This window comes from Dipodomys spectabilis, unplaced genomic scaffold, assembly GCF_019054845.1.
Source record: "Dipodomys spectabilis isolate Male_0828 unplaced genomic scaffold, ASM1905484v1 ptg000264l, whole genome shotgun sequence".
Lineage (NCBI taxonomy): Eukaryota > Metazoa > Chordata > Mammalia > Rodentia > Heteromyidae > Dipodomys > Dipodomys spectabilis.
The window spans coordinates 3,458,513-3,470,727 of record NW_024870941.1 but is presented as its reverse complement, the minus strand read 5'-3'; the positions used below and the strand labels follow the sequence as shown (position 1 = coordinate 3,470,727).

The 12,215-nt window shown below is 51.0% G+C and overlaps 1 protein-coding gene across 1 annotated transcript in view; it reads left to right on the top strand.

The window, feature by feature from the left end:
* Ndrg1 (N-myc downstream regulated 1) overlaps positions 1-12,215 on the top strand; it is a 38,350-nt gene that overhangs the window by 9,621 nt on the left and 16,514 nt on the right. Inside the window, exons 2-4 of the mRNA XM_042699904.1 lie at positions 1,025-1,102; positions 1,718-1,753; positions 11,872-11,977. Of these exons, the coding sequence (XP_042555838.1) occupies positions 1,040-1,102; positions 1,718-1,753; positions 11,872-11,977 (205 nt within the window). The 5' untranslated portion in view covers positions 1,025-1,039. The remainder of the gene's footprint in view (positions 1-1,024; positions 1,103-1,717; positions 1,754-11,871; positions 11,978-12,215) is intronic.

Genomic DNA, 12,215 nt, shown 5'->3' with positions numbered 1-12,215 from the left:
CTGTTTATTGCTGGACATTGAATTTTTCCAACTTGACTATTGGTCCATCAAAATGAATGTTTCTATTCCAGTTCCCGCATGACGCTTAGTAGATCACCTTTCATAGATGTCACCTCCCATAGACACTACCTCCCATAGATGTCACTTCCCATAGCCGTCACCTCTTGTAGATGCCACCTTGCACAGATGTCACATCCCTTAGATGTCACTCTCCTATAAATGTCATCACCTACACATTTCACCTCCTGTCGATGTCACTGTCCTGTAGCTGTCGCTTCTTATAGATGTCACTCTCCTGAAGATATCACTGTCCCATGGATGTCACCTCCCATAGTTGTCACCTCCTATAGATGGATGTCACACTCCTACCCAAGTCTTGATCCCCTGGGAGCCATTAAGGCAAGCATCCTAAGCTTGTTTGAATTCTGTTGCAATCTTGTTTTGCCAGCCTCATTTCCTGGCCCTTCACACCCGATCTGAGGCTGAGCCAGGAAGAAGGCTCTGCTGCCTCTTCCCTGCCTCTCCCTTCCCTGCCTCTCCCCTCCCTGCTTTGGCATTTGTAGTGAAGGCCTTACGAGTGCTCAGTGGTGGTCAGAGCTGAGATCTGCCCCCTCTGTCCCTGCTCCCTCTCAGCAGGAAGCTCAGAGTCCTGCTCAGAGGTGAGATGTGGGTGTAGGATAAAGTCAGGCAGTGCCAGCGTATGGGGGTGGGCACTATGGAACCCCTTTTCCCTGTTGGTTATCATTCTGGGGCTGTCTGCCTTGGGAATCATAGTAGCGAGACGCATCCTGGGTGTGATGGGCAGGAATGTTCATCATGTCACCAGAAAGGAAATTGTACCCCTGTGCCTCAGTTTCCTCTCCCAGGAAATCTAGCACCCAGTCCCAGTGGGAGGGGGTGAGTCCCTCCTGGTAGCAGGTAGAGCGTGTTACGTCAGGGAATTGCGGAGGCCCAGCCTTTACCTGCCTTCAGGAAACTTGTCTCAGCCAGAAGTCCTGACCTCTGGCCTCTTTCCCCCTCACAGGAGGTGATAGCAGACATGTCTCGAGAGCTTCAGGATGTGGACCTCGCTGAGGTGAAGCCTCTTGTGGAGAAAGGAGAGGTGAGTGGACCTCTTGGCTCTCCCTGTCACAGGCAAGTGTGTGCTTGTGGTATGCAACATGCATATTCATGTGTGGGAAGTCTGCACACATTCACACACACACACACACACACACATCTTTGAATGCATAGGAGGCTCTGACAATTGGGATATGAATTTGCTTTAAAAGTCCAGTGTCAAGAGGCACAGGTGACTCATGCCTGTAATCCTACCTGCTAGTGAGGCTGAGGTCTGAGGATCACAGTTCTCCAACAGCCTAGGCAGGAAAGACTGTTAGACTTTCATCTCCAGTTTACTACCAAAAAGCTGGAAGTGGAGCTGTGACTCAAGTGGTAGAGCACCAGCCTTGAGTGAAAAAGTTCAAGGTCCTGAGTTCAAGTCCCAGTTCTGGTAAACAAGGTGTTCACCATCAGAATAATCAATTCAGGCTGGACCAGACCTGTCCGGGCTCAGGGCAGGGGCTCCTGTGTCCAGCTCACAGAGGAGACTTGACCCAAAGATGCCAACAGCAAGCACAGCACCAGTGGATGTTGCTCCCCTCTCTCTGCACATGCTCTGACGTGGCTTCTCTTAATTGAGGACTCTGATTGTCTTTCTTGTCTTGTCTCTCCACAGACCATCACTGGCCTCCTGCAGGAGTTTGATGTTCAGGTAAGTAGAGAACCCAGCCTCTTCCCCACACCTTGCCCCATCTGCTCTGCCAGTTCTCTCTCCATTGACCTCAAGTAGATCTATGTTCAAATGTGAGGGCCAGGGAAGACAAAGAAATAGGCTCTCCAGATCCCCACTCTCAGGTGCATCTCATGTAGAAATGGGCAGCACTGGAATTTCCCAGGAGGAAGCGAGGGAGGGCACATTGCTGGGCTGTGGGCAGGTTTGAGACGCTGGGTCAGGTAGGCCTGCTGTCCTTGGCTTTGCTCAAGATATGAAAACAGTCTTTCTCCAGTGTGTTGGCCAGGACTGAGCATGTCCATCCTGAGCAGGGTGGGCCAGCCAGGGGTGTGTCTATCCCTTTGTCCAGGAGCCAACGCTCAAAAGAGCAGGCTGATCTCTCGGCTGAGAGTGGTTGGAACCTTACAGCTATAGGCCCTGGATTCATTATCCCAGGGGATAATGGAGGGAGCAGAGTGGGTCCAGAGCTTGTGTCTCTCTGAAGAGGAGAGGTGAGCATATGATAGCCACCACAGGTGAGCTGAGGTAGGCTCGCCCAAACTTGCTCTCATGGAGGCATTTGGCTTCCAGCCCCTTCCCAGTTCTGCATCTCCATCTTCTATCTCATCCTGCCCTGATGACTGCTCTGCTCTCTCCTCCAGAGTCTTCTCCTCCCTGCTATTGGTGAAGGAAAGGGTTTCCTGTGCATGCCCAGACTGCCCTTAAACCCCAGTCCTCTAGATCTCAGTCTTCCAAGTAGCTAGCATGAGAAGTGTGAGCAGAGGAAGCTGCAGTGGAAAGGGGCTACGTGTGCCTGGCCAGTCACACAGTGGCTGAATTCTCATCTCTGCATTTGATGCGTGGAACTTGTCCAGGCTCAGGCCACCTCAAGAAAAGACCTCAGGCTTTCTCAATTTTACCTGAGAGTCAGCCCACTGTTGGTTTACTGCCAGCTGGTCCAAAGAGTGGGGGAAGCATCTAGGTGAAGTGAGTCTTCCGAGACCACCCAGCAGTGTCTGGGGGAGGGGTCTCCAGATCCTGAGCCTCTCCCCTCCCAGCCACAGGGCGGCCTGGGCAGATGCTGCTCCCTGTATAGACACCACACTGAGGGCTTCTCAGCAACATGACAGGCAGTATCTCATCACTCAGATGGGGAAACTGAGGCCAGAGTGGTAAAACTACGAGTCATAGACAAACTCTCTGAGCAGGAAGGATGTGATGTTCTGCGCACATCACTGCACCTTCACATGCTGCACCATCGAGGGCAGTAAAATACACATAACATGCAATGTGCCATCATAACTAGGTGTACAGTTCAGTGGTATTAAGAGCATTCATACACAGCCACTACCACTGCCACATCTAAACTACTTTTTGTCCCCTACCATGCATCTAAAGTACTTTCCATTATGCAGAACTGATGCTAACCCCAACAAACACCTTCCTGTCTCCAGACCCTCGTACCCATCATCTTGCTTTCTGCCAGTGACTCTGACAATGATAAGTGCTTCCTCTAAGTGGGACCACATAGTAGTTGTCTTTTTGTTCAGACCCATTTCAGTGTCATATTCTTGCGTTCATCCACGTTGCTTGGGTCAGAGTTCTTTTCCTTGGGAAGGCCGAGCCCCATTCCATTGTACGTATGTCATGCTTTTCTTGTCCACTGTTCACTCATGGACCCCTGGTTGTCTTTTGCCTTTTTGCTATGAACATAGATGTGCAAATACCTGTTTGAGACTCTGCTTTCAATTTTGACAGGGCATCTAGGAGTAGAATTGACAGGCAAATCTGTCTGTAATAATATGGTTGTCATAGATGTTTTATATCTTGGTTAAAGATTCTGGGCTAGACAGAGCTAGAAAATATTCAGTATTCAAAAATCATTCAAGCTGGGCCCTGGTGGCCCACACTTATAATTCTAGCTGCTCGGGAGGCTGAGATCAGAGGATCGTAAATCACAGACAGCCTGGGCAGGAAAGTCTATTGGACTTTTATCTCCAATTAACCACCAGAAAAAGCTGGAAGTGGAAATGTGTCTCAAGTTAGTAGAATATTCCCTTGAGTAAAAAAGCTCAGGCCCTGAGTTCAAACCCAAATCATTCATATATGATGGTAAGGGAAAGAAAGGGTGGTAGTTAGGGATGGAAAGTGACAGACATGACATGTAGCAGATAACACCAGGCCCATCGTTGCACTTCTCACTCTCATAAAGCCCTCAGTATTTGCTCCCAATGAAAAGAACTGGGGTGGCCCATGCCATGGGCCAATCAGCATCAAGCCTAGGGGAGGAGCCTCATACTATTAACTCCAAGCTCTGAAAGGACTCCACTGGACTCCTCTTTGGGGGCCCCAGCTCAGTTCAGTCTCCCTTACTTAGCCTTTCATGCCTTTCCTTTTACTTTCAAATAAACTTGCTCTGTCTGCTTTAAATGTATCCCTGCCTTTTAACTGTAGACAGAATCAACGGGACAAATGCGTGCTTCTTCAGCTGCTTGCTGCCATCTGCCTATACTAATATTTATATGCAGTGATGTTAGAAATAGCCAAAGGCCCTTGGCAGAAAAAGTCTCCTACCCCGAGTCCTAGAGGCGTAATTCATCCACTCCCTAGAAGGTGACTCACTTCTGTGTTGTGCTTTAGTTTTTTTTTTTTTTTAGATTTTTAATACTGGAGACTGATGCCAGCCAAGACTCCCACATTTAGACAAGACCCCTACCACCGAACTCCATCCCAGCCATTCTGTGTTCCCCTCCTGGTTTGCAAAACATTTGTATATGTTTTCTGTGCCTGGGTCCAGGTAGAACAGATGCCAGGAATGGTAGTTCTTACTGATCTGTGGGCTATTCAGACCAAAGAGACAAAGGGCCCTGGTGAAGTGGGGACTACCCAGAGAAAATTCTGGATGGGGTGGCAGAGGTCAGGATAATAACCTATAATCCTAGCTACTTGGCAGGTCGAGACCTTAGAATCATGGTTCAAAGCCATCCTGGGCAGGAAAGTCCACAAGACTCAACCAATTAACTAGCCCAGAAGTGGAGGTATGACTCAAGTAGTAGAGCACCAGCCTTGAGCAAAAAAGCCAAGGGTCAGTGTTCATGCTTTGAGTTCAAGACCCAGTACTGGCGCGCGGGCGCACACATACACACACACACACACACACACACACACACACACACACGTAAGTCTTACAATTTCAGCCAGTGAGTCAAAACACAGGCATTAAAGCACAGAAGCTATGTGGATGCTGCAGAGAGGGTCTGCTGCCAGGCCCGCAGAGGGACAGTCTGCAGGAGACAGCCCGGCTGCCTCAGCAGATGGCACCGCACTTTACCTCTCTCTGCGGACATCACCTGAGATGCTCTGTGTGGACCTGGGTGGTGTTCTGGGCAGGTAGATTGTTACGTGTGGGTGAAGTTTGGTGAGATACTTTCAGAGACCTGTGTGTCCCCTTCCCAGCTGGCATTCTGGATTCCCCAGAGTTTAAGCTGGTGGGGTGAGGTGGCTGGCTTCCAGTGCTATGGCTGTGGGAAGAAGGTGACTGATCTGGTCCTGCTGAGAAGGCTCTAGAATTGGGGTTGGCAGCTTTGTTTGTAAATTCAAGTGAGTGGGGAGACGGGAAGTATTTTGGGTTCCAGTTTCTAGCTTTGTTTTCTTTGGCAAGCATTCCAGAGTCTAAGGCTGTTAGAACAGGCAGATGTCTTTGAGATGGCCCAGATCCATTACTCCTGCTCCAGATGGAGAAATCTTCTTAAAGCTACTGACATCCACGCCCTAGCTCAGGGCTGGCTCACCAGGGAGGGAGATGTGAGATGAGCCATTCACAGATGTGTAAGAGCCTGCCGGAGTAGTATCAGGACAGTTGTAAATCTAGGGCCAGCTGGGCTTCTGAAAATGCAAGAACACTGCCTTTATGATGAACTCATGTATCATGAATGTCTAACAGCGACATGTGTGTGCACACACGCACACACACTAGTAACAGGCTTGAACGCAGAGCCTCATGCTCTTACTTGGCTTTCTGGCTCATGGCTGGTGTACCTCTACTTGAGCCATGGCTCCAGGCTTATTTTGCCTTGCTTTTTTTTGAAGTAAGGTCTTCTGTGATACTCGGGCAGGCTTCGGCTGCGATCTTCCGCCTGGTGCCTCCTTGTGTGACGGGAGATGGTGACGTGTGTCTCTGCTCCAAGTCATCGTTTACCACAGTCTCAGGAATTTCTTACTGTCCAGGCTGACCTCTCAGTTCTACTCCCAACCTCTGCTTCTCATGGTTGACATCCCTTGAGCACAGAATATTCAGCTGGAACCGCTATCCACCCTTTTTTCCTGCCTCTCATCCCAGCTTCCCTGCCTGTAGGGCCCAGAGAAGGCTCAAGGGATTTTGCTGGTGTCGCACCATGAGATTGATGACAAGGATGACTCAGTTTCCACATCTGGGGCCAATGTCCCGTGAATCCAGCTGTGAGGGAGACACAGTAGGGCTGTGTCCACGCCTGGCCATTCCTAGCTCATAGGCTGGGTGGCTTTCTGTGCCCAGATTGCCTTTCCTGCTGCGTTGTCTGTATCTAATTCCTTCCACCTGTGTCCTCTGTCATTCAGAGGCTTTGATTTGATTTAGTTTCCATGGGAATCTGTGTTTGTGCTCAGCAGTGCTCTCCGGGAAATGAGCTGATGTTACCCACAGGGCCTCTTGGATGAAGGAGACAGAGATCGGGTGGAGTGGGACAGGATGGCCGAGGCCTGAGCTCCCCAGCCAGCAGAGCAGAGCTGAGCTGAGCTGAGCTGGGCTGGGCTGGGCGGAGGGGCTGATCCTTTTCCTCTCTCCTTGTAAGCAGATGGGCTCACAGGGAGCCGTCTACAGTGACCTTGGCTGAATTTCCTTTTTTCCCACACGGTGGCTGCTTGTTTTCATGGCCTCCTGACTGGAGGTGGGCAAAACTCAGGCAGAAGCTTAAAAAGCCTCCACCACTGTTTCCCATCCTCGATCTCCTCCTCACCCCACTTCCAGGCTGAGCCACTGGGACTTAGCACACCCCCGAGAGAGATGGCATGGTACTCACCTGGCTCAGGGAGAAAGGAGGCCCTGGAAGTAAACATGGACCACCTTGCTTCGTTGTCTGTCCTCTCTGAAGGCTTCTTAAGGATGGGCTCCTGGAGTAGAAACCCGCCTCAGCCACTCAGCATCCATAGGGTGCTTGGAGTCTGGTCCTGGAAGCTCACAGGCCCACAGGAGAGTACAGTAGACAGAGCAGCTCCAGTCCAGCCCTGTCACCCACTAGTGACCGTCCTCGGATGCTTGCTCGTCCTGGGACCTGCTTTCTCCTCTGTAAAGTTCGGGGGATGCGGTGGTGTCACTGCTTGGAGGGTGTCTTGAACACTCAACCTCCACAGCTGTAGGCCAGCTCAGGGCACTCTGTGCTCCATTCCCAGAGCATGGACTGCACCTGGTCCACTCCCATCTCCCCGGTCCCAGAAAAACTGTCGTCCGCACTCTCTTTTCCTTGGAGAATGAAGGTTTGCAGTGCAGCTGCCAGGTGCTGGGTCTGCACATTCCTCCTGCCATGGCTGCCCATCCCCTGGCTGTGATCTGTTCTTTCTTTTCTTTTCTTTATCTCTCTCTATTTTTGTTGGTTCTGGAGCTTGACCTCAGGGCCTAGACACTATCCTTTGGATTTTTCACTTATGGCTAGCATTCTACTACTCGATCCACAGCTCTACCTTCAGCTTTTTGAGTAGTTAGTTGGAGCTCACAGTCTCCTGGACTTTCCTGCCTAGGCTGGCTCCAAACCTCTGATTTCAGCTTCCTGAGTAGCTGGGATTCCAGGCGTGAGGCACTGGTGCCCAGCTGTGAACTGTTTCTAGTGTTCTGGTCACAAAGGACTGGAGGATGGGAATGGAAGGAGAGGAGCCTCGGGTCCCCTGACCCCTGCAGATGGTCTCATCTTCCAGACGCCCCCCTGCTGCCCATTGCATAACGCCTCAGGGCTGGCGAAGCCTCTGGCCTTTGAAGCCTTGAACACCCCTGTCCCAGGTACCGTGTGCACCACAGCCAGGTGCTGCCTCCAGGAGTGGCTTCATTGTCGGCACATGCTACCATAGGTCTCCTGTCTCCTCACATGTCTCCTTGGTCCCCTCCCTCCTTCCTGTTCTTTCTTAATAGAAAGGGAAATTGGACCAAGCCTCCCCTCCCTTACTGCCCAGCCAGGAAGAGGGAGGTATAGTGATTTTATAAAATGCTCACTGGGTGGGCCAGGTCCCTCACTCCTCTCTCTGAACCTCTGTTTCCTTGATAGACATGTCTTGTCTCAATAGTGCTGGTCTGCTCAGCCTCCTCCTCCTGTGGTTGACAGGGCACAGGGATCCCCGCCCCACTTCCCACCATGCCTGGGCCCCAGGATTGATGGCAGCAGGGGCACCTGCCAGTCAGCTGTCTTTGAGTCTGAGTGAGCACTGTCTTCTCAAAGTCCAGTGCAGCCAGCATCTGGCTGGGTTTACAGAGGAGGAGAATTAAGGAGGAGCGAAGCAGCTGGTCTCCAGAGCTTCCAGATCATCCCTGCATTTGACTTAAGCCATTGGGATTGCTCTGTGAAGCTGTTGTCCTTAACAGCCAACATGGAGACCAATAGCAATTTGTCAGCATAGTTCCGGGTCTGTCTGTGCCATGCTTTTTACCCTAGAAAGCCCTATGGGAGCAGAGCTTGCTATTGCTATGGGTGTAGAGCCCAGATTTTCTGAAAATCCTGGTAATTTGGCCAATGGTTCCTTCCTGGTGGGTGTGTTGTCATATTACTACTCCTACACACACACAGCACCCTAAGCAAGGGAAATGTTTGCTGAACTTGCTGACCTCAAAGACCTACTCCACAAGCCACGAATGTCATTCAGTCCCAGGTACCTTCCAGCTTTTTTCTATGCCTTTTTTAGTGTGTCACTTCTGTCCTCATGCTTGTAAGATGGCTGCTGAATTCCTGTGCACCTCACTCATGGCCCAGGTAGGAAGCAGGTACCTGGGATTTTTGTTTTAACTTTACATTTAAAAATTTTTTTATTGCTATTGTGAAGGTGATGTACAGAGGAGTTACAGTTACATAGGTCAGGTAATGAGTACATTCCTTTTTGAACAGTGTCGCCTCTTCCCTCGTTTTCTCCCAGATTTCCCTCTTGACTTCCCTGCCCCACAGGTTGTGTAGTTCATTTTCATCATGGTGTCTAGTGAGTGCCACTGCTGCATTAGTTCTCCCTTTGTCCCTCCATTTCTGTGTTCCCTCTTACCCTCCCCCAAGCAGATAAACTTACATACAAGATGAAAGAAATCAAAATCAGTGACAAAGGAGAAAAAACAACAACCACAAACAACCCAGAAGCAGAATAACATAAAACTCCTTGTTTCCATTTCTTGGAGTTCATTTTGATAAACATCATTTTATATGATCATATGCACATAGCTACCGAACCTTTGTCATCTTCTCCTGAGAATATCCTCCTTTGGTCTCACGGTGTGAAAGTCTAATTTATCATGCCCAAGTGTACTGTTTTCTCTCTTACTACCCATTGGGTTTACTTGTAGATTTGTAGGCTCTGTCTGTGCGAAGCCCGCCATTCCCTCTGGTGTCTGGCTGTCTGGTGTGGAGGCAGCTGTTATACAGATGTCTGCAATTGTGGCTGGTAGGACAGAGCACGAGGGGATGGATGTGTGTGTGTGGTGGGAGGCAGGAGGGGGCCTCTGGGGACCTTTTTGTGTCATGCAGACATACATCCCCCAGTGCAGCGAAGGGAGTGTGGTTCAGCAGGCTGGGAAGAGCCGCTCCAAGTGTTGGTGTAACCTGGGTGTGTGAGAAATGACCTGCAGCCACTAAGACACTTGTTTATCCTCAGACAGTCCAGGTGCACAGGACTTCCTAAATCCTTTTTTTCATGTCATGCCTGGCATATGGTGGAAAACAGGACCTTAAAAGAACAGCCTTTGAGTTTGCACTCTACATGTCTGTGACGGGTTCAGATGCTACTCCATCATCCCAGCCCTGTGAGCTTGGGCTAGTTGACCCGGCCTCTCTCCGGCATGGTTTCCTCATCTGTGCAGTAGGATGGTCCTTATGCTCTAGGGTTATGGGGGTTCCAGAGAGATCACAGGGGAGATCAGAGGCCTCTGGGAGATGTCAGATGTGATCCACACCTTCACTCTCCCTCGTGATACAGTAGTTTCTAGAGTCTTCAGAGTCAGTAAGAGAAGGATCACTGTGCCTGGGCTTTTGTCCTTCACATCTCTGGCTGCTGAGACTCTCAGAGCAGGGTCTTCTGAGGTCTGTTGCTGTGCTGTGGTAAAACAAGGTTCCTATGAACCTCTGGAGGTGGAGGAGCTGGGGGGAGATGCTGGTCTACCATTGTCTTAGCCAGGGGGAGGGGGTCTCCTGGTGAGCCTCAGGACAGGGCACTGTCCATCTGGTTGGAGTCTGGCACTGTAGTCTGCTGTCCTGGGTTTCTGGTGTCCTGTCTTTGTGGGAAGATGGACACGCATTCCTCCCTCACAGACACTGGCTGATTCATCTTGCCAGGGACAGGACGGAACGTTCCTTTGGGACTGGAGAGGACAATGGCTTGTGTTTGTGTGAACTTCAATTCTCCTGGTCTCAGACGTGGGCTGGCCTAGAAGTGTGTGTGTGTGTGTGTGTGTGTGTGTGTGTAAGAGAGAGAGAGAGAGTGAGAGAGTGTAAGGTGGACAAGAGAGAAGAAAGAGTGAGGGGGAGGGGGAGACAGACCCTTGGCAGGAGGACCCAGAGCCTCATGATCGAGGTTCTAATCCTGGTTCTACCACTAGCAGCCAGTGGCGTTGAAGGAGACACGTGTGAAGTAGGGTTCCCAGGCTTTGCTGTGGCCTGAATCACGTATCTTGCTAGTTCTTGGTGAATCCTCTGCAAACTTTCCCGCTCCCTGCACCCACACATGGTTGAGAAGCAGCCTGCACCTGGTCCCCTAGCTCACCACTTAGTACTCAGACACTGAGGTGGCCATAGCCAACGTCCTCTCTATCCTGACCTGCTCAGAATGGAGGGCAGGGCAGGGCAAGGTCACAGGCCCTGACGATAACGCTTACATGTTTCCAAGGAGTCACACACCTGCATCTCGCTGGCTATCTGAGGTGTGACAGGACGGGCCATTTGTGTCATAGCCAGATGAGGAACAGAGCAGGAAACTAATGCAGGACTGGGGGTGGAGGGGTGGGGGAGGGGAGTTGTTTCTTGAGGGGAGATGAAGCACCATTAACACAGTGCTCAGAGATGGTACCCTGTCAGCCCTGAGTGCCACAGTGGGCAGGGTCCTTTTCTGCCTGGGCTGGGCAGTGTAACCTAGGACCCCAGCTTGAGACCACTCTCTCCCATTTAGGAGGTGAATGAACGCTCAGAGAGTCTGTGTTGGGGTGTGGGGGATGGGGATTTGAGCCATTGTGTGTACAGTCAGAGGGGACACCGCCTAGCTTGGCCTATTTTTAGATGGAGCCATGTGGGCATGGAAGACAATAAAGAATGTGGATCCACAATGGGTTATTGTTCCTATGGTGCCTTCAGGGCCCAGCAGATGACCAGCAGCCCCTATTGGGAAGGCCAGGGGGGCATCACCCCAGCCACTGGGTTTTTTCCGGTACTTGTCATGGGCAGGGGAGAAGGGCTAGGGCCTGTGGGAGGAGAAGGAGGCGGGGAAACAGGGGTTAGCTCTGTGCTCTAGGGACATAGTTTTGAGGTGACAAGGCAGATAGCTCCAGAAGAAGGGTGTAGGGATACGCCCTGGCACTGCCAGCGATCTGGACCTTCCCTGTGCTGTATGTGCATCTTACCACCTTGCAGATTCTTCCACCTGGGCAGGTTCTCCCCATCCCTTGGGGGTAGTAAGGGGCCCTAGACTTCTTGTTTTCAAAGTAGCTCCTCCTTCCTAGGATGGGGACAGGGCTGTATGTATGTGCATGCATGCACATATATGTGTTTGAGACAGGTCTTGCTACCTAGATACCTGTGGCCCCAAACCAAGTGTCTGGTGGCCCAAGAAGGTGTGTACAGTTGGGACCACATGGGAGTCTCCAGTCAGTGTACAGTCGCGTGAACCCTGCCCATGTCTGCTGTCTCTCCTAGGAGCAGGACATTGAAACCTTACATGGCTCCATTCATGTCACACTGTGTGGAACACCCAAAGGAAACCGGCCCGTTATCCTCACGTACCATGACATCGGCATGAACCGTAAGTTCCCACGAGCCCTGCTTTCCTAGTCAGTGGTCCTTGAGAGAAGAGAAAGGAAACACCCACTAAGAAGGGCTGAAAAGTATGGAGTGTGGGGCTTGGAGCTGTCTGAGAGCCTGGATATGGCGGGAACATGGGAGCTTCAGTTGTTTTATGTGGACTACTGTTCTGTGTACATGGTCCACGTTTTGTGTAACCGTTCTTCAGTAGGTGGATATCGGGCCATCTCCCCATTTTG